Here is a 23,627-nt window from a genome sequence, read left to right as displayed (position 1 = left end):
TTGTGTGCAGTGGGGAATTCACATGCGGGCGCACACTGATGAGCCTGCATCCGAATTCATTAGTAGTGAAGATCATCAGTAACACCGGCTGTTCTGTGATCCGGCCGGGTCACAGAATGGCCACTGTTATACGCCATGTGAACATGGCCTTATAGTGGTAGACATATTTGGTCAACCTACATGTCCATCTGTACTTACAAAAATTCTTTTTCTGGTTCTATGAAACTGATGAGAATTCCCCACAGAACGCTGGATCTATAGCGGTTCAGATAATAAATTCTGCTTTAGTGAATCTAGTCACTATAGTTTGTCTTGCAGTGGTTATTAGTCATTTATTGGTGTAAAGGTAACATTATTTGTTGACTAGTTATATTTAAGGGTACAAACCCACTTGGCGGGTCTGCAGCGAGTCTCCATGCTGCGTTTTTGCAGCGAGACTCGCTGCAGATCCCGGCCCTATACTTTTAATGGCAGACAAACACGCAGCAGGGATGTACATCCCTGCTGCGAGTTTGTCTGCAGCCCGCCCCATTAACCCCCCGTCCGCCGGAGCTGATACTTCACCTGATCCCAGCTCCGGCGGTTCCCGATGTCTTCAGCAAGCCGGAGCAGGGACCAGGTGAAGTATATGCTCCAGCCAGCCGCCCGCAGCCCCGGCCGCCCGATCGCCCCCCGCAGCCCCGGCCGCCCGATCGGCCCCTGCAGCCCCGATCGCCCACACGCCCCCCCGCAGCCCCGGCCGCCCGGTCGCCCACACGCCCCCCCCGCAGCCCCGGCCGCCCGATCGCCCCCCCGCAGCCCCGGCCGGGGGCGTGTGTGCGATCGAGGCTGCGGGGGGGGCGATCGGGCGGCCGGGGCTGCGGGGGGTCGTGTGCGCGATCGGGGCTGCGGGGGGGGGGCTATCGGGCGGCCGGGGCTGCGGGGGGGGGGGGGGCTGTCATCGGGCGGCCGGGGCTGCGGGGGGGGGGGGGGGGGGCATCGGGCGGCCGGGGCATATACTTCACCTGGTCCCCGCTCCGGCTTGCTGAAGAAGACATCGGGAACCGCCGGAGCCGGGATCAGGTGAAGTATCAGCTCCGGCGGCCGGGAGGTTAATGGGGTAGGCTGCAGACAAACTCGCAGCTGGGATGTACATCCCTGCTGCGTGTTTGTCTGCCATTAAAAGTATAGGGCCGGGATCTGCAGCGAGTCTCGCTGCAAAAACGCAGCATGGAGACTCGCTGCAGATCCGGCAAGTGGGTTTGTAACCTTAAGAGGGTTTCTGGGTTGACATGATTGATGGCTTATGCTCAGGGCCCATTTACACAGAAGGATTATCTGACAGATTATCTGCCAAAGATTTGAAGCCAAAGCCAGGAATGGATTTGAAAAGAGGAGGAATCTCAGGCTTTCCTTTATGATCTGTTCCCTGTTTAAAGTCTGTTTCTGGTTTTGGGTTCAAATCTTTGTCAGATAATCTGTCAGATAATCTTTCTGTGTAAATGGGCCCTCAGGATAGGACATCAATCTGTAATCATTGGGTCGCCAATACCTGACACTCCCAAAAATCAGCTGTTTGGAAGAGCTGTGGAATGTGCACTGCAGAGTAAGTGGGGCAGGTTACTTCAGTTCAGCTCCCACTAAATTGAATGGGAGAGGAGATGCAGTAACCTGACACCACGGCTTCTGGTCCTGTTCTCTGTGTAGTTCAGGTGCTGACGTTCTCCCAAACAGCTGATCAGCAAGGGTGCCAGGTGTTGGCTCCCAGACTCCCAGTGATTGATGGCCTATCCTTATGGTGCGTTTACACAAAATGATAATTGGCCCGGTTGTACGATTAACGATGTCGGAGTAACGATTTTTTTTTCATAACGATCAGCGTTTAGACGGTACATTATATCATACGGAAAATCGTTTTGCGATCGCTTAAGCCTATCTCACACATTGGTTAAATTGGCGAACGACTGTTTACACGGAATGATCTGCGAATTTTCTGTGAACGACGAACGACAATTTGAGAACATGTTGAAAGATCAAAATGAATGATTTCTCGTTCGTCGTTTGATCGTTCGCTGCGTTTACACTTACGATTATCGTTCGAATTCGATCGTTATCGCGCAAATTCGCACGATAATTGTTACGTGTAAACGCATCATTATGTTGCATTTACACAGACAGATTTATCTGACAGATTTCTGAAGCCAAAGCCAGGAATGGCTGTGAGAAGAGGAGAAATCTCAGTGTTTTCTTTATGACCTGTTCCCTGTTTATAGTGTGTTCCTGGATTTGGCTTAAAAAAATCTGTCAGATAAATCTGTCTGTGTAAACGCACCATTAAGACAGACCATTTTCATTTAAGCCTTGGAATCCATTTTAAGCTGGCCATATATTTCAAATAGCTGTATGCCAAACATATACAGTATGAATGTATTTTGAAAGGCGAGAGAGAGAAGAAAGCAGCTGGAGGATGCATATTTTCCTGAGAATCTTCTGTATTTCCAAAGGATTTACAGATCTTTGTTGACATAGACTTTTACCATTGGCATAAATTCATGTTTTCTAACCTCACAATATCATTTCCCTATCCATAACTCGCATATAAGGGCCTGGTTCATAGGTCTTAAATCACCTATGACCTTTTTAGAGTGGAGTAGAGGGGGTGTATAGTATGTGTGTGTGTGTAGAGGGGGAATATTGAAATCAACACAAACATGGGGAGAAAATACAAAATCCATAGCTAGATGTTTTCAACATGGGTAAAATGGACAAAACCTCTTGTCTGCAGTATTTGCACTGCAGTTTTCTACTTGTGTGCTGGTCCGTTTGCTTTTTAGGGCTCGGCCACACTAGCGTTTTTCTTTGTTTCTAACGGATCCGTTTATATTAATTAAACGGATGAGCATAAACTGATGAGCAGACTGATGCAAACTGATTGCAAAATGTTCATCTTTTTTTAATGGTCCATTTGTATTTTGGCTTAAAAAACTGACTTTTGTACATCAGTTTGCATCCGTTTTCATCAGTCAGCATCCGTTTTTCTATCCGTTTATTTTTGTTCTTTGGTTTCTTGCTGCTTCTGCGCATGCTCGGTGCAAAAACGGATGGAAAAAAACGGATGTGAAAGGAAATACCTTCCGTTTTAGATCCGTCCTCATTGACTTCAATGTAAAAAAAAAACGGAAGTGCACTTTCCGTTCGTGATCCGTTTTTTTAAGCGGAAAGAAAAATACTGCAAACACTTTTTTCTTCCGTTCAAAAAAACGGATCTTGAACGGATTGCATGCAAACGGAGCACAATTAGGGCAAACGGAGCACACTAAAATAGCATGGTAATCTATGGGGATTTTAACGGATCCGACAGTTTCCGTTTTGCCTACTCTAAAACGGAAAAGGTAGACTGAATGGTGCCGGATGGTCAAACGCTAATGTGAACGTAGCCTTAGTTGCTTTGTAAAAAAATATCTGGAAACATTGTTTGTGACACATTCTAATCCTTATATCATGGAAAATGTGTTGATGGGGTCAAACATAATAACAGCACACAGCGGAACTTGTAAAATATGCCCAGAGGAGAATGCAGACATTTCTTCAACAAGTAACAACAGGTGACACAAGGTGATATGATATGACGTGAGTACATGCAGGTGAGCACAAGATGAAAATACACGCTTACCGGTACCTTCATTTTAAAGTCATCTCTGTAGAGTTTAATCCCAATGTCCGCAATAGTCCTCTGTATGAACCGAGATGGGCGTAAAATAAACACCAACTGCAGATTCCCGGGGAAGGCTCCCTAAGAAAAATGAGAATAGTTATTAATAGATCTCATAGTAAAATATGAATGTGTTAGAAACACATGGGTAAAACTGCCACCACTACATAGCCTATGGTATTAAATAGTTATCATACAGTGTTGTCTATAGCACTGGGATGTCACATACAGTAACTGTTTAGTTTTCTTTACCAGACAGCAATGTAAATATAATACAGTACAATTTTATTATATATTTCTGCATAATATATGGAAAATGTGAGCTTTGTCCCACGCTTTATAGAAATCACTACAATCATTGGTGAGCTGTAATGACATTGAGTCCAGGGAGGAGTTTTTATGTTATATGCCAGTCCCAGTATCAGAAATCTATATTAAAGCAACTCTGTACCCACAGTCTGACCCCCCAAACCACTTGTACCAAAAAACAACTTTTAAACTTGCAGCCCTGTGTCAAATTGGTGTGGCCTAGAGTGTCTATGCCCTAGGCTTGCAACACCTCTCGATCCCTCCTCTCCGCTCTCCTCATCATTAGGCATGCCCCAAGAACAATTTCTCATATTCATCACCTGTGTGAACACTGCACATGAGCTGGATCGTTAAAGGGGAACTCCGGATAAGAAAAACTTGTTTTCTATTAAAAGTACATTAAAAGTTAAATATATTAACTATCTAATTCTGTCTATACAATGTATTACCGTATCTGTACAGTTCTGCCACACTGGTAGCTATTAGAAATCCAGGAAGAGAAAAAAAATGGCCTCTGTGCAAATCCACATTATCTTCTGCTCCTTCTGCTATCTCCTTTTAGGAGACAAATATTCCATGCCTCTGTCTCACATTGTGTGTGTTTGTTGAGAACAGGCTGATGATGCAGACACGGGGCAGGGCGTGATGTCACAGGAGGCTTGGCTGGATTCCCCAATCCCCTGAGTGATTCACCATCTCTGACCAGCCAGAAGCAGGTGTTGAACTGATTTCTCTAATTGTGCAGAAGTGTGCAGTAAAATTCGGGCTGTGTTCACACATGTTGGAGTGTCATTGCAGTACTGCAGCGTATTCACAAAAATGATGCGGTAACACAAGTAAATGATGCTAAACGGCAGAGAGGATCAGAGCCTTATTGTGGGGCTCAACTTCAAAGATAACAGATGCTTGATCACAATATGTGCGTGGTAATGAAAAGAAAAAAAATTCAAAAAGTTCTTTACTTTAATCCAATATCAGCGTTAGGCTGGGTTCACACTACGTATATTTCAGTCAGTATTGTGGTCCTCATAATGCAACCACAACCAGGAGTGGATTGAAAACACAGACAGGATCTGTTCACACAATGTTGAAATTGAGTGGATGGCCGCCATTTAATGGCAAATATTTCCTGTTATTTTAAAACAACGGCTGTTATATTGAAATAATGGCGGTTATTTACTGTTATATGGCGGCCATCCACTCAATTTCAACATTGTGTGGACAGAGCCTTTCTGCGTTTTTAATCCACTCCTGGTTTTGGTTGCAATATGAGGACCACAATACTGACTGAAATATGCGTAGTGTGAACCCAGATTACATGTAGAGAATACAGTGTGCTGTGTGGTGTTACAGGTAGAGAATACAGTGTGCTGTGTGGTGTTACAGGTAGAGAATACAGCACGCTGTGAGGTGTTACAGGTAGAGAATACGGTGTGGTGTTACAGGTAGAGAATACAGCGTGCTGTGTGGTGTTACAGGTATAGAATACAGTGTACTGTGTGGTGTTACAGGTGGAGAATACAGCGTGCTGTGTGGTGTTACAGGTAGAGAATACAGCGTGCTGTGTGGTGTTACAGGTAGAGAATACAGCGTGCTGTGTGGTATTACAGGTAGAGAATACAGCGTGCTGTGTGGTGTTACAGGTAGAGAATACAGCGTGCTGTGTGGTGTTACAGGTAGAGAATACAGCATGCTGTGTGGTGTTACAGGTAGAGAATACAGCATGCTGTGTGGTGTTACAGGTAGAGAATACAGCGTGCTGTGTGGTGTTACAGGTAGAGAATACAGCGTGCTGTGTGGTGTTACAGGTAGAGAATACAGCGTGCTGTGTGGTGTTACAGGTAGAGAATACAGCGTGCTGTGTGGTGTTACAGGTAGAGAATACGGTGTGGTGTTACAGGTAGAGAATACAGCGTGCTTTATGGTGTTACAGGTAGAGAATTCAGCGTGCTGTGTGGTTACAGGTAGAGAATACAGCGTGCTGTGTGGTGTTACAGGTAGAGAATACAGCGTGCTGTGTGGTGTTACAGGTAGAGAATACAGCGTGCTGTGTGGTGTTACAGGTAGAGAATACAGTGTGCTGTGTGGTGTTACAGGTAGAGAATACAGTGTGCTGTGTGGTGTTACAGGTAGAGAACACAGCGTGCTGTGTGGTGTTACAGGTAGAGAATACAGCGTGCTGTGTGGTGTTACAGGTAGAGAATACAGTGTGCTGTGTGGTGTTACAGGTAGAGAATACAGTGTGCTGTGTGGTGTTACAGGTAGAGAACACAGCGTGCTGTGTGGTGTTACAGGTAGAGAATACAGCGAGCTGTGTGAATGGGACAACAATGAAATCATAAATTACTGCAAATAATTCAGTAACACAATGAAACTGCAATGTGTGAACACAGCCTAGATGTTCTGCAATAGATTTGGGCGGGGAATAGGCAGGGTGGAGAACTGTGATGAACAGCTGAGGGAAAGCATTGCATTCTGGAACCTGTAGTACTGTGTACAACTGATAAACCAGGAAGTGCAGAAACACAAAACAAAACAAACAACCCCCAAAACAAATGGATTTTGGGCAGTTTCAAAAATGGAATAGATAGGTAAGTAATGCTTTATGCTTCTGCAGAAGTTTCATTTTTTTAACCTCTACCTGGAGTTCCCCTTTAAGACAACTGGGCAGTGTTCAAGTGAGGAATAGGAAAAATCCTGCCCAGGGGCTTTCCTAGTGATGAGGAGGGCAGGTAGGCATTGCAATCCTAGGGTGGACACACACTGTAGGCCAGGCCACACCAATTTGACACAGGGCTGCGTTTAAAAGTTGTTTTTTTAGGACAATAGCTGCATCACTTGCTGAAAGGACCCCAGGACAGATTTTGGATTAAAAGCCACTATCCGAAGGTACAAGCGGTTTGGGGGTGTGATTGTGAGTACAGAGTCGTTTTAAGTCTCCAAAGCCATTAAGGTTGTATTTTTGGAACTCCTGGAAAGTAACCCTCTCAAGGAATTCTATCTGTGATTGTGTTGGGCATTTTATGCAGGTTTTATACAGGTGTTTCAGCCATTTTAGTGCCCAATATGGGAAGTATTATGCTGAGTTTCCTTATTTCCAGTGTAATACATTACTAATAACTCTTCTTAAAATCAAGTAACATGGATATTGGGTAAAGAGGTTTGAGAACAAAAAAACCTCAATGTTTAGGCAATGTTTTGATCTTACAAGGAATACTGTACGTGCTTATGAGACAAGAACTAGAGACAGCTTGGGAACTTACAGCTATACGAGTGAGTGATGCTTTTACCGAGCTCCACTTATCCTTCCGTCTGTCTATAATAATGATAAACCCAATGCTGGCAGCTTCAAGACTAGAAAAAAGAGAAGAAAAACAAGTTTCATGGATGAAGGAGTTTGGAGCATTTGAAGGGGTTGTTCACCAAAATAATTTTTCTTTCAAATTAACTGGTGCCAGAAAGTGCCAGAGATTTGTAAATTACTTCTATTAAAAAATCTTCAGTCTTCTAGTACTTCTCAGGTGATGTATGTCCTGCAGGAGGTGATGTATTTTCTCCAGTCTAACACAGTGCTCTCTGCTGCCACCTCTGTCCATGTCAGGAACTGTCCAGTAGCAAATCCCCATAGAAAACCTCTCTAAATAGAAGAAAAACTCTTTAATAGAAGTAAATTACAAATCTCTGGCAGTTTCTGGCACTAGTTGATTTGAAAAAAAAAGCTTTGGCTTCAAAAATCTGTCAGACCAATCTGTCTGTGTAAACGCACCATGAATCTGCTAGAACCCAAGAGGAACAGGAACATAGACATCAGCTGTTCTGGTATCCAAAACTGATCTCAATGGATCAGGTGGGCTCAGAGAAGCAGTAAATGAATTCTTTATTTAATGACCCATAATAACAACGAAAACCCAATAAAACTGCTCAAGCACATGGCTGAATAATGTTTTTTTGGGGTTTTTTTTAGAATGTACTGTAGGCAACATCCATGCTGCATTTGCTCATTTTCGCACCATTTTAAAAATAGCAATGGCAGTAAGGAGCTCCAAACCAAAAGTTCTCTCAATGTAATAGTGCTACATAGTTTATGTGCTACATTGTATTGAGTGCAAAAAAATGTACACTGGTTGCACCACCAGGAGGCTTAAGATTCACATCGTGGAACACATATACAGCGTCGGTCACACAGGCATTTGTAACCTATCTGGCGCATTTTACTATGGTTCATAGAGGTAAATGCATTTAGAGCTTATGCAGTGGAGTAAATCACACTGAGATCAGGCGCAAATTATGGGACAGAGAAGCATATTGGATCTTCTATTGTATTGGATCTTCCATTCCACAATTGTGCCCAACGGGGTAAATCTACACAGAGAGCTTCTACTACACTACTGATACACAGCATCATTGTTATGACTAGGGATCTATTGTATGACAACTCTTTTTAGCTTTAATTCTGTTATTAGTAATACACATGTGTTTTTATGCTAATGATGTATACAGAATGATGTCACCAAATGCTTTGGTATAAATCTTCACACATATGGCTAAACCAGCAGACATGAGTAGGGTAAGCATGCACCAGAAACGTGTTAGCATTAATCAGTTTTAATGGTCCTCCAAAGTTATTATGGATCACTAAATAAAGAAGAATTGATTCACTGCATCGCTGAGCCCACCTGAATTATTGGGAGCTTATCTATATTCAGTTACGGTGGGGGCTGGTGCGGAGTGGTTGGGTGCAGGTGGATAGCTGGCCGCCTTCTTCTGTTTCACATCCAGGATTGATACAGGAACAGAAGTTTGAAAAACAGAATTTTTGGTGTTGCCACTGACAATGCAGAAACAGTAACACAGTCACTGTCAATCAAGGTGTGGTAGTATGATTTGTTTGTTGACAGACGAAATGGTGTGCTTGTAAATGTTTATTACACTTGGACTTATTGTTACCAAATACCAATATAGAAATAAGTGTAAATATCCAGATGGCATATGTACACAGCTTTATAGCTGCACAAAGGAAACACAGTCATCAACACTAATGCGTGGCAGTTTAATGCAGAAATCTTTATATTTATGGTACAATTTATAGTACCACAAATGGTATTGACAAACAAAAGAAATATTAATGGGATGGGATGGAAAAAACACAATTACGCCTTTTTTTGTTTGTTTGTTTTAACTCAGTTCACCATGTCTCATAAGTTACATGTAAAATAGAAGTATTTTAGTAAATACTTGTATTCCCGAAGAATTAACAATTCTTAATAGTTTAATTTGCTGATATTCCCACTAGAAATGGATGACTCAATAGCCAACTGGGTGTTGCCATAGGCTTTATAGATGGTTTCCATGCATCTTCTCCAGCCATCGGGAGTCAAATGAGGAGTGCTTAGCGTTTCATAAAACCAAACTTAGGGTGGGTTCACACTCAACGGAATCGCAGTGGATTTCACGCTGCAAGTTCTGCAGCAAAATCCGCTGCGATTCCTCTCCTGTCAGTTTTAAAAGGATTACATACTCGCAGTGGAATGGTCATCTTGCTGCAAGTATGTAAGCAGCAGCCCCCTTAACCCCCCTCCCGGTGTCTGGACATCCCGCTCAGCCAATCAGTGTAAGCAGGATGTAAGGACTCCGGGACCGGGTAATGTATGCACCGGGCCGCGGGGGGTTAAGGGGGCTGCTGCTTACATACTTGCAGCAGGATGACAATTCCGCTGCGAGTATGTAATCCTATTGAAACTGACAGGATAGGAATCATAGCAGATTTCACTGTGAACTTGCAGCGTGAAATCCGCTGTGATGCTGTTACGTGTGATGCTACCCTTAATGTAGTTTCGCTCATCTTTAGATTTGACCATTTTGGCATACTGGCAGGCCGGGCAATACTAACTAACATGTGCTAACATGTGTATTCCTAATACCGGTGCATTTTTTCATAAACCCATAAAATTTCTGAAGCAGACAGTTATGCAAATAGTCATACAATGTGTGACACAAGGAGTCAGTAACAATATACATTTGTATAATATACCTTAATGACAAAACTGCTTTGTACACAGTGACTCAAAGGAGAACAAAAAAATAATAAAAACACCATGACAAAAAAAGAAATGTGATGCAAATTAGGCATAAGAGGATATATGATGCAGGGATCACTTACTATTAGACATAATGAGAAATCATTCTGAATCCTAGCCAGCAAAATAGCTACATAAAAACTAATGCTTTCAAGCAGTATCCCTAATTTCAAGAGCTTGTGCTATATAATTTATATAAAGTCCATCAATTGTACTACTTATTCAGTCACAGGATTTCAGACAAGCACTACCATATCCAGTCCCATCAGGAAAGCCCCTGTCCATATGCCGTAATAGGAAGCTGGAACTGGAGATCAGCTGATTATCATCATGATACAATCTGTAAGGAGGATGAAATGGGGTAATAGTGAAATGTGCAAGAACCCCTTGGGACTGTCACGTAGCCGCCTTACACAAAACTGAACTGTGATTCGTCATGGTTATGCTAACCAATTATAAGAATAGTTTCAGGAAACACTGCAAATATGGCTATGTTGTGTATTGCGTTCTTTGTACTGTATAGACATGTTAAAGGGGTTGTCCAGGTTTTGAAAAACACGGCTGTTTGGATATGGATGACGTAGTCTTCTACTGATCAAAGACGGGGGTAGTGGTAGTGTTAGATAAAGAAAAATATGGCTTTCTTCCCACATACTTTTTGCATGGTTTGATTCTTTGAACATGTGATTCAAGGATTTCTATTAAAGAATGCGAGGAAAAAAGTTTAAAAAATTGCACATTTAGGCCTTATTCACACGTTCAGTAAAGTTGTCAGTTTTTCCGGATCCGTAATCACTGTTCAACTTAGAGCACAGTCCGTGTTAATTTTGATCCGTAATCCGTTCCGTAAAAAAAAAAAGGACATGCTCTAGTGCAGATTGTGATTGCGGTACAGATTACCAATAGAAGTCTATGGGATCCGTGTTTTTCACAGATGTCACATCCGTGATGTCCGTAAAAAACACGGATCAAATATATGCAAACTAGTACTATTCACATTTTACGGAAATGGAAACGGATGCAAACACGGATGAATTTATACGGACCTCGGTGTAAAAAAAGCGTGAGGTTTTGTGGTCCAGAAAAATTACTGAAGGTGTGAATGAGGCCTTAGAGTACATTCACATGTAATGAGTTTGCTGCAGATTTTACGCTGTGATGCTCGTTACCATTACCCTCTATAGCCCTGCATTCCCATAGCAGATTTTAATTCTGCTGCCAGAATGTAGTGGCAGCTTTCTTTAACTACTTCCATGCCGTGTAGGTAAAAATAATAAAGACGCTATGCTTACCCGCTCTCATTCCTCCAGAGTGCTCTCGTCTGCATCTCCAGTCCCGACTCGGTGACAGCCGACTGAGCCAATCACTGCACTGTCCCATCACAAAATTTTTTCTTGTTCTATCATATCCCACAAAAATCCTATAAAAGTAATCAAAAGGTCCTATCTATGCTACAGTTTATTGTGAAAAAACTTTACCCCAAAAAGTTATTTGGGTTATAATCTATTAATCAAAGCTTTCCTCTATTACCTATGTGGACATGTCACGGGAAAAGTGCTCGAGGGGGTGTACATCTCACCCAGGTTAATACGGAGTGTGAGATGGTAAGTCCAGGAGGCATCTGTGCTCAGCAGTGCTATGCTGCTGAGCTATTATTTATTATTGCCGGGCCTGGACTTACATGGAATGGCAGATAGGTTTTGGTAGTGGGATCAGGGCCGGCCTTTGGGGTGTGCGACCAGTGCGGTTGCACAGGGCGCATCACTCCAGGCCGGCAGGGGGGCGCTCGGGGAGGAGACACAGAGACAGCTGCACATCTAGCTATAGAAATGTGTGCTGCTGTCTCTCTGTCTGCAGGAGCGCCGCTGGCATGCCGATATAGCAGGAGACGCTGGGGCAGGCGATCAGCTGTGCAAGCGCCCGGGCTGCCGGGCAGAGGGAGGAAGCTCTGCCTCTGCATACTTAGCTTTGGTTTAGTAGTCTGCAGGAGCGCCGTTAGAAAGGAGCAGGGTGCCGGGCGGCCAGCTGGAGGAACGATCGGGGCGGACAGTGATTTGTGACAGTCTGTCACAAATCACTGTCCGCCCCGATTGTTCCTCCAGCTGGCCGCCCGGCACCCTGCTCCTTTCTAACGGCGCTCCTGCAGACTACTAAACCAAAGCTAAGTATGCAGAGGCAGAGCTTCCTCCCTCTGCCCGGCAGCCCGGGCGCTTGCACAGCTGATCGCCTGCCCCAGCGTCTCCTGCTATAGTGTATCGGCATGGCGCTCCTGCAGACAGAGAGACAGCAGCACACATTTCTATAGCTAGATGTGCAGCTGTCTCTTCTGCCTGTGCGCTTCCCCTGGCTCCGCCCCGCTCCTGTTCTCTCACCCTCTCCTGCGCGCCGACGTCACCGCGTGCATGACGTCACCAGGCACCCGCTCAGCACGTCCTAAAAGGAAGCAGTGCCTCTTCTGTCATCTTGCTGGTGAGTACCGCTGGGATGGGGTGGGGGGGGGTTTGTTTGGGGGGGGGGGGTGCTCCTTTGTGATTTAATTGTGGGGGTCTGCTGGAGGGGTGGGGAGGCTGTAGGATTTAGTGTATGTCCCTATTAGGGGGTCCCAACAGAGGCCTATGGAGGTTAAGGCCTCTGTTGGGACCTCCTAATAGGGACATACACTAAATCCTACAGCCTCCCACCCCTCCAGCAGACCCCCACAATCAAATCACTAACATCCTGAGTGGTGGGAGGCTGTAGGATTTATTCTATGTCACTATTAGGGGGAGTGACCTAGAATAAATGCCAGGGCTGTTATTGGCTCTGTGAGTAATGTACTTTTTTTTATTTTACTTTACAGATAGAAGAAAGAAGACCGGACTACTGCAGAAAGCTGATTTTAACTTATCTATTTAATAAAAGGGTCAACGAGGGGTCTCGGGCGAGTTTTATTTCAATAAAGATCTTATTAAAATTCTTGTGGGGTTTTTCTTACTTATTTTTGGCTTAGTAGTGGAAGCCGTCTAATAGATGGCGTCCATTAGTAAGCCAGGGCTTAGTGTTAACCCGTAGAACGGCTAACACTAACCCCCCCACTTATTACCTCGGTACCCACCGCCACCAGGGGTACCGAGAAGAGCCAGATACCGTCAGGCCTGGAGCGTCAGAAATTGGCGCTCCCGGCCTGGGCGGCAGCAGGCTGGCGTTATTAGGCTGGCAATGGCCAAAATAAATGGCCTTTGCCACCCTGATAGTGTCAGGCTACTGCTGCTTGTTTTTTTTTATCTGGCTGGTTATGAAAAATAAGGGGGACCCCACGCATTTTTTTTAATTATTTATTTAATGCATGGGATCACCTTTATTTTCCATAACCAGCAAGATAAAAGCAAAAAGCAGCAGACTGATGCTATCAAGCTGGGGGCAGCCAAAATAAGTGGTCCTTGTCGTCCTGGTAGTCTCAGGCCGCTGCTGCTTGTATTTTTTTTAAATCTGTCTGGTTATGAAAAATAGGGGGTAACCTGTGCTTTTTTATTTATTTATTAGACTATTGCATAGCATCCCCCCTATTTTCCATAATCAGTCTGATAAAAAAAAAAAAAAAAAGCAGCAGCAGCCTTACATTATCAGGGTGGCAAGGTCCGCTTGTTTTGGCCATTGTCAGCCTAATAACACCAGTCTGCTTTCGTACAGTCCTGGACCGTAATTTTCTCACGCTCCAAGCCTGACGGTATCTGGCTCTTCCCAGTACCCCAGGTTATGGTAGGTACGGGGGTAATAAGTGGGGAGGTTAGTATTAGCTGTTGTATGGGCTAACGCTAAGCCCCAGTTTAGCAATGGATACCGTCTATTAGACAGCTTCCATTACTAAGCCATAAATAAGTAAGAAAAAAACACAATAGTATAATAAGATCGTTATTGAAATAAAACTTTCCTAAGAACCCTTTTATTAAATAAGTTAAAAAAATCTTCTTTCCAAAGGAGTCCGGTCTTTCTTCTACCTTTAAAAAAACAATAAACTAGTAAAAATATAAACAATACTGGTATACTGACTGCTTGTATATGTATGCATTTACTATATCTACTGCTGTATATATGCATGCATTTGGTATATCTACTGCTGGTATATATGTATTTATTTGCCTAATAAACTATCATTTTGCTAATAGCTGGTGTAACATGGGAATAGTTGCCACACAATTGATTGTAGCATTAAGTCCAGACTTTGCCCTGTTGACAGCAGTATGTAAACAATGCAAATGGGAATCCTTGTGGTATAGGGGGATGGATCTGGGTCTGTTGCATCCTGTACTAGGCGTTTGTGGCTGCCATTAATTTGGACAGTATGAACAATCCAATGGTTGCACATACAACCCGGGGCACTTTCCTTTAACTGTGAAACTTAAGGGGAACCTATCTTTTACTATTACAGATTATAAGAAAGCAAATGGTAGTTTATGATTTACCATGGGTCCCAAAAAACTATCAGGTGCGCAAAATCGAAAACGAAAAGCACTAAAAGAACTTGAAGACAAAAAATGTGCAGGGTCTTTAAAGAAGCTGTTTCAGAAATCATCTGAATCAAGCAGTCCATGCCCCTCAAAGGAGACAGCTGCAGAACAACATGTAGAGATGCACAGCGAAGGTCCAGTTGAAATTGATCCGGGTGAACCTTCCACGTCAGGACAATTATTAAACCTTGATGGCTCTCCACACTGTGAATCAGAGGCAATGACAGGGGATCCTCAGGTTATAGAAAATGTTAACCCTGAAGTTGGAGAAGATCTAGAGGAAGAGTCTGCAACTGGCGCAGCAGTTGATCACCATGACACTGATATTCCAGAAGACCCCAGTAATTCAATACTGATTGACACTGACCCTGCTTTGTGGCCTACTACATTAACAACCAAAGTAGTAGATCAGATTGTGGAAAATGGGCCTGTTTACATAACAGATGTTGAGTTCAAAAAAGATGCAAATGACCGTCACTTTTCAGCTGAATTCTATAAGAGAATTTTGGTTAATGGACAACACTGCAGGAGACAGTGGTTGGTGTACTCAAAATCTACAAACAAAGTAGTCTGCTTTTGTTGTAAATTGTTTGATAGAAAACCAAGGTCATCTCTTGCTTTAGAGGGATCACAAGACTGGCAGCATATGTCATCTATATTAAAATCACATGAGTCCTCACCAAATCACTTTTTAGCAGAAAGTAAATGGCTAGAGACTCAGGTTCGGCTCAAGACGAACACAACAATAGATTCTAACATGCAAGCATTAATGAATCAAGAAAGGCAACACTGGAGAGGAGTTTTGGAAAGGCTTGTAAGTATTGTCCAGTTTCTTGCAGAGAGGAATTTGGCATTCAGAGGTAGTTCTGATCGTCTTTTTACTCCCAATAATGGGAACTTTTTGGGTTTTGTGGAGCTACTTGGAAAATTTGACAGAGTGATGGCTGAACACCTTCATCGTGTTGTCTCCAGAGAAACAACAGACCACTACTGTGGTAAAACCATTCAAAATGAAATTATTACTTTGATGGCAAACCAAGTTGTTAACAACATTTTTACACGCTGCAAGAAGGCAAAGTATTACTCCATAATACTAGACTGCACTCCTGATTTGAGCCACAAAGAGCAAATGTCATTCACTATTCGCTTCTTGGATGAACTATCTGACATATACACAGTTAAGGAGCATTTTATCGGCTATAGAAATGTTGTAGACACAACAGGAAAGGGATTGTCTAATTCCATTCTTCAGTTTCTGAGTGAGAGAGATTTAGATATTAATGACTGTCGTGGTCAAGGCTATGACAACGGTGCAAACATGGCTGGAAAACACAACGGTGTTCAAGTTCACATTTTACAAAAAAATGCTTGTGCTGTCTTTGTGCCATGTGGATGTCACTGTCTTAATCTTGTGGTTGGAGATGCAGCAAGGTCAAGTAAAGACTCAAAGGATCTTTTTGGCCTAATACAATGTATTTATGTTCTTTTCTCTGGTTCCGTTAAAAGGTGGAAAATCTTGACTGACCATGTTACAGGTCTAACTTTGAAACCCTTGTCTACTACAAGGTGGGAATGCAGGATTGACTGCCTTAAACCCTTTCGCTATCAGTTAGGAGAAATAAACGAGGCATTAGTTGCACTATCTGAGGAAAATAACGTTGAGCCAAATGTGTCTTTTGAAGCCAGGACCCTTTCTCAGAAGATCACTGATTTTAAGTTTATTATGTCATTTATTATATGGTATGACATATTGTTTCAGATAAACATTGTTAGTAAAGCCATGCAAAGACAAACTTCTGATCTCACTACAGTGACAGATGTCATTCACAAGTGTCTCGAATTTATTAGGAATTTCCGGGAAAATGGATTTAACATGGCACTGCAGAATGCAAAAGAGATTGCTGACAACTTGAATTTGGAGCCGGTGTTTAGGTCACAGGCCCGCATCCGACTGAAGAAGTCTTCCTTTGATTATGAAGGACGAGATGAAGCAATAACTGACCCTCAGACTAAATTCAAGGTAGAATTTTTTTTGCCTTTAGTAGACACAGCGTTGACATCTTTGGCAGAACGGTTCAAACAATTAGAAAGCCATAACAAAATATGGGGATTTTTATACGACATCAAAAGTAATAGTTTTTCTAGAGAAGACCTGAGAAGGAGTTGCTTTGATCTACAGGCTGCCCTGGTAAATGGAACCAAATCTGATGTCAATGGAGAAGAGTTGGCCCAGGAATTCTTCCACATTCAAAGTATTCTACCTCAAGATACTAAAACTCCTCTCGATGTGCTGAACTTCATAAGCAAAAATAGTCTGACTGACACCTTTCCTTATCTGTGGGTAGCACTTCGTATCTTATTGACAATTCCTGTCACTGTGGCTTCAGGAGAACGTAGTTTTTCCAAATTAAAACTAATTAAAACTTACTTGAGGTCATCAATGTCAGATGACAGACTAACAGCTTTAGCAGTGCTGTCCATTGAGAATGACATTCTCCGAACACTGGACATGAATACCACTATTGATGAATTTGCAAGAGCAAAATCACGTAAAGTTATGTTCTGAGCAGCCAGGGAGCTCATTTATTTGTTTTACGTTGCACTGAGTACTAAATGTGTACAGTTGAAATTGATTGCTGCAGTTTTGTTGTTATTATTTATTTAATTATTATTATTTATTTAACAAATAAATAAAGAATGCTGTTTGTGAAAGAATTACTTGCATTTTTTATACAACTATACATAAATTGGGGGGTGGGGGGGGGGGCGCCGGAAGAAAGTTTCGCACAGGGCACCAACTACCCTAAGGCCGGCCCTGAGTGGGATTTGCCATTCCCTCCCCCCGATCCAGGTCAGGTTTTGGGGTCAGGTGTCTCTGGCCCTAATCAAGCCTGACAGAGAAAAGCCCTGCAGAGGATCCTTGGTTTGCTCTCAGACAGGAGTGAACAGCCTGCATGGTGTGTTTGCTGGGAGCTGGGGCTTATGCACACCCTGCAATATTACCTGCCAAGTGAAGTGCCAGAGAGGTAACCTGCTGTATTAGTAAGCGCCCAGACGGGCAGGACTTTTTGTTTTGTTTATTCTCACTGCACGGTGTTGCTGTATTTATGTTGCTGGACCGTTTATGCTACAAATAAACACCAAAGCTGTTTTATGAGCCCAAGTTTGCTGCCTGAACTGTGTCCAAACACACCATCCCCCGGGAAGATCCCTACAATTGGTGCTGCAGAGCGGGCAAAATGGTTGCTAGGGGCAACGGTGTGCATCAACTTGGCTACAGCTGCTTATGTCTTGGGTGAAGGCTGCTGCTTCACTCCAAAAACAGCCAAGCATCATGGAGGAGATGATGAAGCAGTTAATGCAAGTGAATATGCAGCAACAACAGGCTCTGACAGACGCTAACCTACGCCTTGAGCAAGCATTGGCTGCACAACAACAGGCTCAGGCAGCCGCTAAACAGGATCAGGCAGCCGCTAACCTGCGCCATGAACAGACAATGGCTGCACATCAGCAAGCAATGGCTCAACAACAGAGACTTATTGAGCACCTAATCACAAAGCAGGAGGCGTCTGCAGGTGCTAATCCCCAGCTGGTGGCAGCAGCCGCGCCAGAGACTTTGTCTGTGAGAAGAGCCGTGCAGCGTGCGCTGCAAAAGATGACTGCTGATGACGATATTGAGGCCTACTTAACTGTCTTTGAGCGGGTGGCTGAGAGAGAGAAGTTACCCTCCACTGAGTGGGCAGAAGTGATTGCGCCTTATTTAACAGGCGAACCTCAAAAGGCCTATTATGACCTCAGTGAGCAAGAGGTCAAAGACTATCCTCGGCTAAAAGCAGAGATACTCGCCCGACTAGGAGTTACTGCTGCTGTCCGTGCCCGGAGGGTCCGCAACTGGAGCTACAGTCTGGACAAGTCAGCGAGGTCCCAGATGTACGACCTGATCCATTTGGCAAGAAAGTGGTTGGAGCCAGACACCTCTACTCCTGCCCAGATCCTAGAGAGGGTCGTGATGGATCGCTACCTCCGTGCCCTTCCTGCTGATCTACAACGCTGGGTGGGACAAGGCGACCCTAGGAGTGCCGACGAACTCGTCAGCCTTGTGGAGAGGTTCCAGGCGACCGAGGACTACCTCCGTGATGTTCCTGCAGCACCGTCACCTCCCCGGAGTGCCAGATCTGTGCCATCATCTGGTAAGAGACTTCCATCTATTGGGGAAGTGTGGAGGGGTGCTGATAGAGGGAAGAGCGCTCAGGAGGTAACTCAGGGGCAAAAGACTGGTGATGGTCCCCGGTGGCTAAGTGGCCCTAAAAAGGACTCCCTGCCAAGGAGACCAGGCCCTATCCAGTGCTGGAGATGCCATGAGACGGGACATATGTCTGCCCATTGCCCTCTTACCACTGAGCCCATGGAGTGTGACGCTAGCCGGCGTCAGTCGCTATTTGCGGAGCCGTCTTTTGTTGCAGTCACTGGACTAGAGACTGAACCACAAGTCTGCAACATTACTGTCAATGACTTCCCTGTTAAGGCGTTGCTGGACTCAGGAAGCCTTGTCACCCTGGTGCATGCCAGCCTGGTGGCTGGGGACTTTGTGCCAAAAAGACATATGAGTGTGGTATGCATACATGGTGATACAAAGGTTTACCCTATAGTACTGGCTAATGTCGGGACTGAACTAGGCACTGTACAATATGAAGTGGGTGTGGTTAAAAACCTTATGCATAATGTAATATTGGGGCATGATTTTCCTTTGTTCTGGGCTCTATGGGGAAAACAACAATCCCCTGAAAGGAGTGAGGAGACCCCTAAGTCTATTGCATTACCCACGGTAAATGATAAAAATGTACAGGAGGAATATGATGCTTTTCCTTTGCAGGTCCTGGCTGGTGAGGAAGAGGCTCCTCCCACTGCGCAAAATGTTCCAGACTTAGAGGTGTCTAGGGATAATTTTGGTACTGCACAATTACAGGACCCCACTCTCAAAAATGCTAGAGAGCAGGTCACTGTTATGAATGGGGTACCTCAGGAGCCAGAAGCTGAGAAAAAATTTCCACATTTTTCTATGACTAATGATCTCTTATATAGAGTCACTAGGATTAATGATGAGGTGGTGGAACAGCTTCTGGTGCCTAAGTCGTACCGGCGTCAGGTACTCGACATGGCCCATAATCATGTCCTTGGGGGCCACTTGGGGACAGATAAAACGCAGGAGAGAGTCCTCCAGAGGTTTTATTGGCCTGCGATTTATGCTGACATAAAAAAATACTGTGAGTCGTGCCCCACATGTCAGCTTAGCGCTCCAGTGTCGCATTTTCGCAGTCCTTTGGTTCCACTCCCCATCATAGAGGTACCTTTTGACCGGATCGCAATGGACTTGGTGGGTCCCATTGTAAAGTCGGCTAGGGGACACCAGTACATTCTAGTTGTGTTGGACTACGCGACCCGCTATCCTGAGGCTGTACCCCTAAGAAACACTGCCTCTAAAACAATTGCACGGGAATTGTTTTATATGTTTTCCAGGGTGGGGATCCCCAAGGAAATCTTGACCGACCAAGGTACCCCATTTGTGTCAAAGGTAATGAAAGAGCTATGCAAACTGTTTAAAATCTCACACCTACGTACCTCTGTATATCACCCACAGACAGACGGGTTAGTGGAGAGGTTTAATAAAACCCTGAAACATATGTTAAAAAAAGTGGTGGAAAAGGATGGTCGTGATTGGGATCACTTACTACCTTATCTAATGTTTTCTATTAGGGAAGTACCCCAAGCGTCCACAGGGTTCTCTCCCTTCGAATTAGTCTATGGTCGTCACCCTAGGGGTTTGTTGGATATAGCGAAAGAGACATGGGAAAGTGAGTCCACCCCATACAAGAGTGTTATAGAGCATGTAGCACAAATGCAGGACCGTATAGCCACTGTAATGCCCCTAGTAAGGGAACACCTCCAGAGGGCGCAAGAGGGCCAAAGCAGAATTTACAATCGTTCTGCAAGAATCAGGACATTTAGCCCAGGTGACCGGGTACTCATTCTTGTTCCCACGGTAGAAAGCAAATTCTTAGCAAAGTGGCAGGAAATTCAGGTTAGTGACAGACCATGCCCCCCTAACATGGATGAAGCTAAACAAGGAGAAAAACGCAAGGGTGACTAGGTGGTTTTTGTCCCTACAAAACTTTAATTTTACTGTGGAACACCGGCCAGGGAAATTACAGGCAAATGCGGACGCCCTATCAAGGGTACACTGCCTGTGGGGACAATACGCTCAGCCCTCCGGTCTGAAAAAGAGGGGGGGGATATGTGGACATGTCACGGGAAAAGTGCTCGAGGGGGTGTACATCTCACCCAGGTTAATACGGAGTGTGAGATGGTAAGTCCAGGAGGCATCTGTGCTCAGCAGTGTTATGCTGCTGAGCTATTATTTATTATTGCCGGGCCTGGACTTACATGGAATGGCAGATAGGTTTTGGTAGTGGGATTTGCCATTCCCTCCCCCCGATCCAGGTCAGGTTTTGGGGTCAGGTGTCTCTGGCCCTAATCAAGCCTGACAGAGAAAAGCCCTGCAGAGGATCCTTGGTTTGCTCTCAGACAGGAGTGAACAGCCTGCATGGTGTGTTCGCTGGGAGCTGGGGCTTATGCACACCCTGCAATATTACCTGCCAAGTGAAGTGCCAGAGAGGTAACCTGCTGTATTAGTAAGCGCCCAGACGGGCAGGACTTTTTGTTTTGTTTATTCTCACTGCACGGTGTTGCTGTATTTATGTTGCTGGACCGTTTATGCTACAAATAAACACCAAAGCTGTTTTATGAGCCCAAGTTTGCTGCCTGAACTGTGTCCAAACACACCATCCCCCGGGAAGATCCCTACACCACCTATAAAGCTCAGGGCAGCTTTGTGTAAAAACCAGTATACCTACTGCTGCATGTCCACAGTGATGCAGTGTGATAGATAGATAGATTAGATCCAATACCAGCAGTAAGAGCCCACAAATCACCTTGTCTACACTTAGGAGGGCTAATCTAACAAAACAATGCAGGTTTTTAAAATGACTTAACAAAAGGTTAACTTTATGGAAAAGCAGTCTACTTTAGCCTCTTACCTCTCTTAGATATTTGCATTAAAATTGTGTAACAATGGTTTCAATAGGAAACTGGATCTTATTCTTCCTTATTAACATTATTATTATTAGATGCAGATGCATAGCTGTTACAATCCCTTGCTGCAAGATAATCTGTACTGCTACTCTTTGTGGAGACTCTGAGCTGGGGGGAAAATCCTGTCTCTCCAACCGTGTTATGAAATCGGGTGGCACCCACTAATAGGAACTGGTCCAGTGGGGAGATCAGATCGGGACAGATTGAAAGCAAAAACCGAACTATAATGCACTAAATCTCTGATGTTATACAATCCTTCTTGAGGGGAAAGGACCGGCAGCAGAACCATCTTTTTGGTGCCTGACCTGGACAACGAGAATGCTTTGTTATATGAAGATCAGCTACCTGGAACTTAACTGTAGATAAATTAGACATTTGCCATATATAAAATCTTTAATTGATAACAATAATTATTTATGTTCTATTTAACTGTGTGGCTTCTCCCTTTCTCTATTTGTGGTTTGAGCCCTCACTGTATTGTGTTGAAGGCACGCTTGATAAAATTTAACAAAATCAGTTTTGGGAAGTGGTAGAGGCAGGGCCGTATTAACAGCTGCTGCTGACCTAGGCCCTAAACCTGAAGACACCCCATCTTCACTCACCAATTAGCATCAAGATTTTCTGGTTTCTAAACATCATATTGATAGTCTGATCAGGCTTAGGCCGTGTTCCACCATTTATTATACGTCCAGGCCAGGGGAGGTTTTTTTTTCCCTCCTTCCCTTTATTAAGGAATGGTTAGGGTAGTTGCATGGAACATTTATGGGAGACCGTCCTAAAAGAACTTGTGTGTTTGATCGTATATCTACCTGCAATTATCTGTCATATAGAAACGCATCTTACTGATTAACTTGCTAAATTAACTAACAGACATTGGGCTTCTAAGGTATATCACTCTCTTAGCTCTTCTTATTTGGGTGGGATAACAGTTCTGATTCATAAGAAAGTTGATCTAATGGTAAAAAAAAAAAGCCCTAGTGGATGTTAGAGGAAGTATTATATTTATTTGGGGTAACCTAGAGGATGTAAGTACAATATATATATATATATATATATATATATATATATATAATCTCCCCCCTCCCTTCTCTATAGAAGTTTTACTAGAACTGGTGAACTTTACTAGAGATATGGATTATGCTAATATCTTTATTACAGAACACTTAAACTGTACTATGGAGCCGAGGGCTAGGTGAACCTCCAAAGGTGGTATAGCCAGAGGAGGCTCTCCACTGAGGAAGTTCTGTGAGGAAGTGGGAATGGTACGATGCTTGGAAAATAATGCACCCATTGTTAAATGAGTTCTCCTGTTTTAGTACTACTTATAATGCTGCTTCCAGAATTGATTTGCTACTCTGTAATCAGCTGGCCTTGAGGGACTTGGTAAAGGTCAAATATGCCCCCAGGACAGTGTCAGATCATACTCCTCTGATTTGGGAAACCACATATTAATATTCCTGAAGGAGAGGGAATGGACTATTTAGAAGTAGTACTTACTGCCGCACCACAATGATATGTGGAATTTAATCTGAAGCCAGTACTGAAAAAAGTAGAAGCGAAAATCAAGGTTGTGATACAGATGCCATTGAGTAGGTTAGCCAGATTGGTGTTAATTAAGATGGTGATGGGAAAGTACAAGATGGTAAGTGTTCATGTATGGGAATGGACAAGATTGTAAGTGAGTAATAGATAAAATGTTAAAATACCTTTTTTGATATGCATATGTTGTATATTTATATGATGTATGTTGAAGGCTGTATTTGAAAACTTTTTATATGACCTCTTGATCATTTTTATGTAAAAAAAATATAAATAATAAAGAATAAAAAAACATTATTATTATTATTATTATTATGATTCTTTGGTCACAACCTGGTGCTAAGCCAATGTATGAGTGTACACATTTAGTGCCAT

The 23,627-nt window shown here is 43.6% G+C and overlaps 1 protein-coding gene across 8 annotated transcripts in view; it reads right to left on the bottom strand.

Annotated features, from left to right (window-relative positions):
• Positions 1-23,627, bottom strand: part of MCF2L2 (MCF.2 cell line derived transforming sequence-like 2) — a 304,091-nt gene that overhangs the window by 160,792 nt on the left and 119,672 nt on the right. For 7 of the 8 annotated variants that reach the window (XM_069975109.1, XM_069975111.1, XM_069975106.1 and 4 more), the window contains exons 4-5: positions 7,264-7,354; positions 3,653-3,772 (exon numbers count right to left, since the gene is read on the bottom strand). In XM_069975109.1, the coding sequence (XP_069831210.1) occupies positions 3,653-3,772; positions 7,264-7,354 (211 nt within the window). The remainder of the gene's footprint in view (positions 1-3,652; positions 3,773-7,263; positions 7,355-23,627) is intronic. The other variant, XM_069975107.1, reaches the window with a different exon arrangement.

This window comes from Dendropsophus ebraccatus, chromosome 6, assembly GCF_027789765.1.
Source record: "Dendropsophus ebraccatus isolate aDenEbr1 chromosome 6, aDenEbr1.pat, whole genome shotgun sequence".
Classification (NCBI taxonomy): domain Eukaryota; kingdom Metazoa; phylum Chordata; class Amphibia; order Anura; family Hylidae; genus Dendropsophus; species Dendropsophus ebraccatus.
Note: the sequence above shows the minus strand (reverse complement) of the source record. Positions and strands in the feature narration are given on the sequence as shown.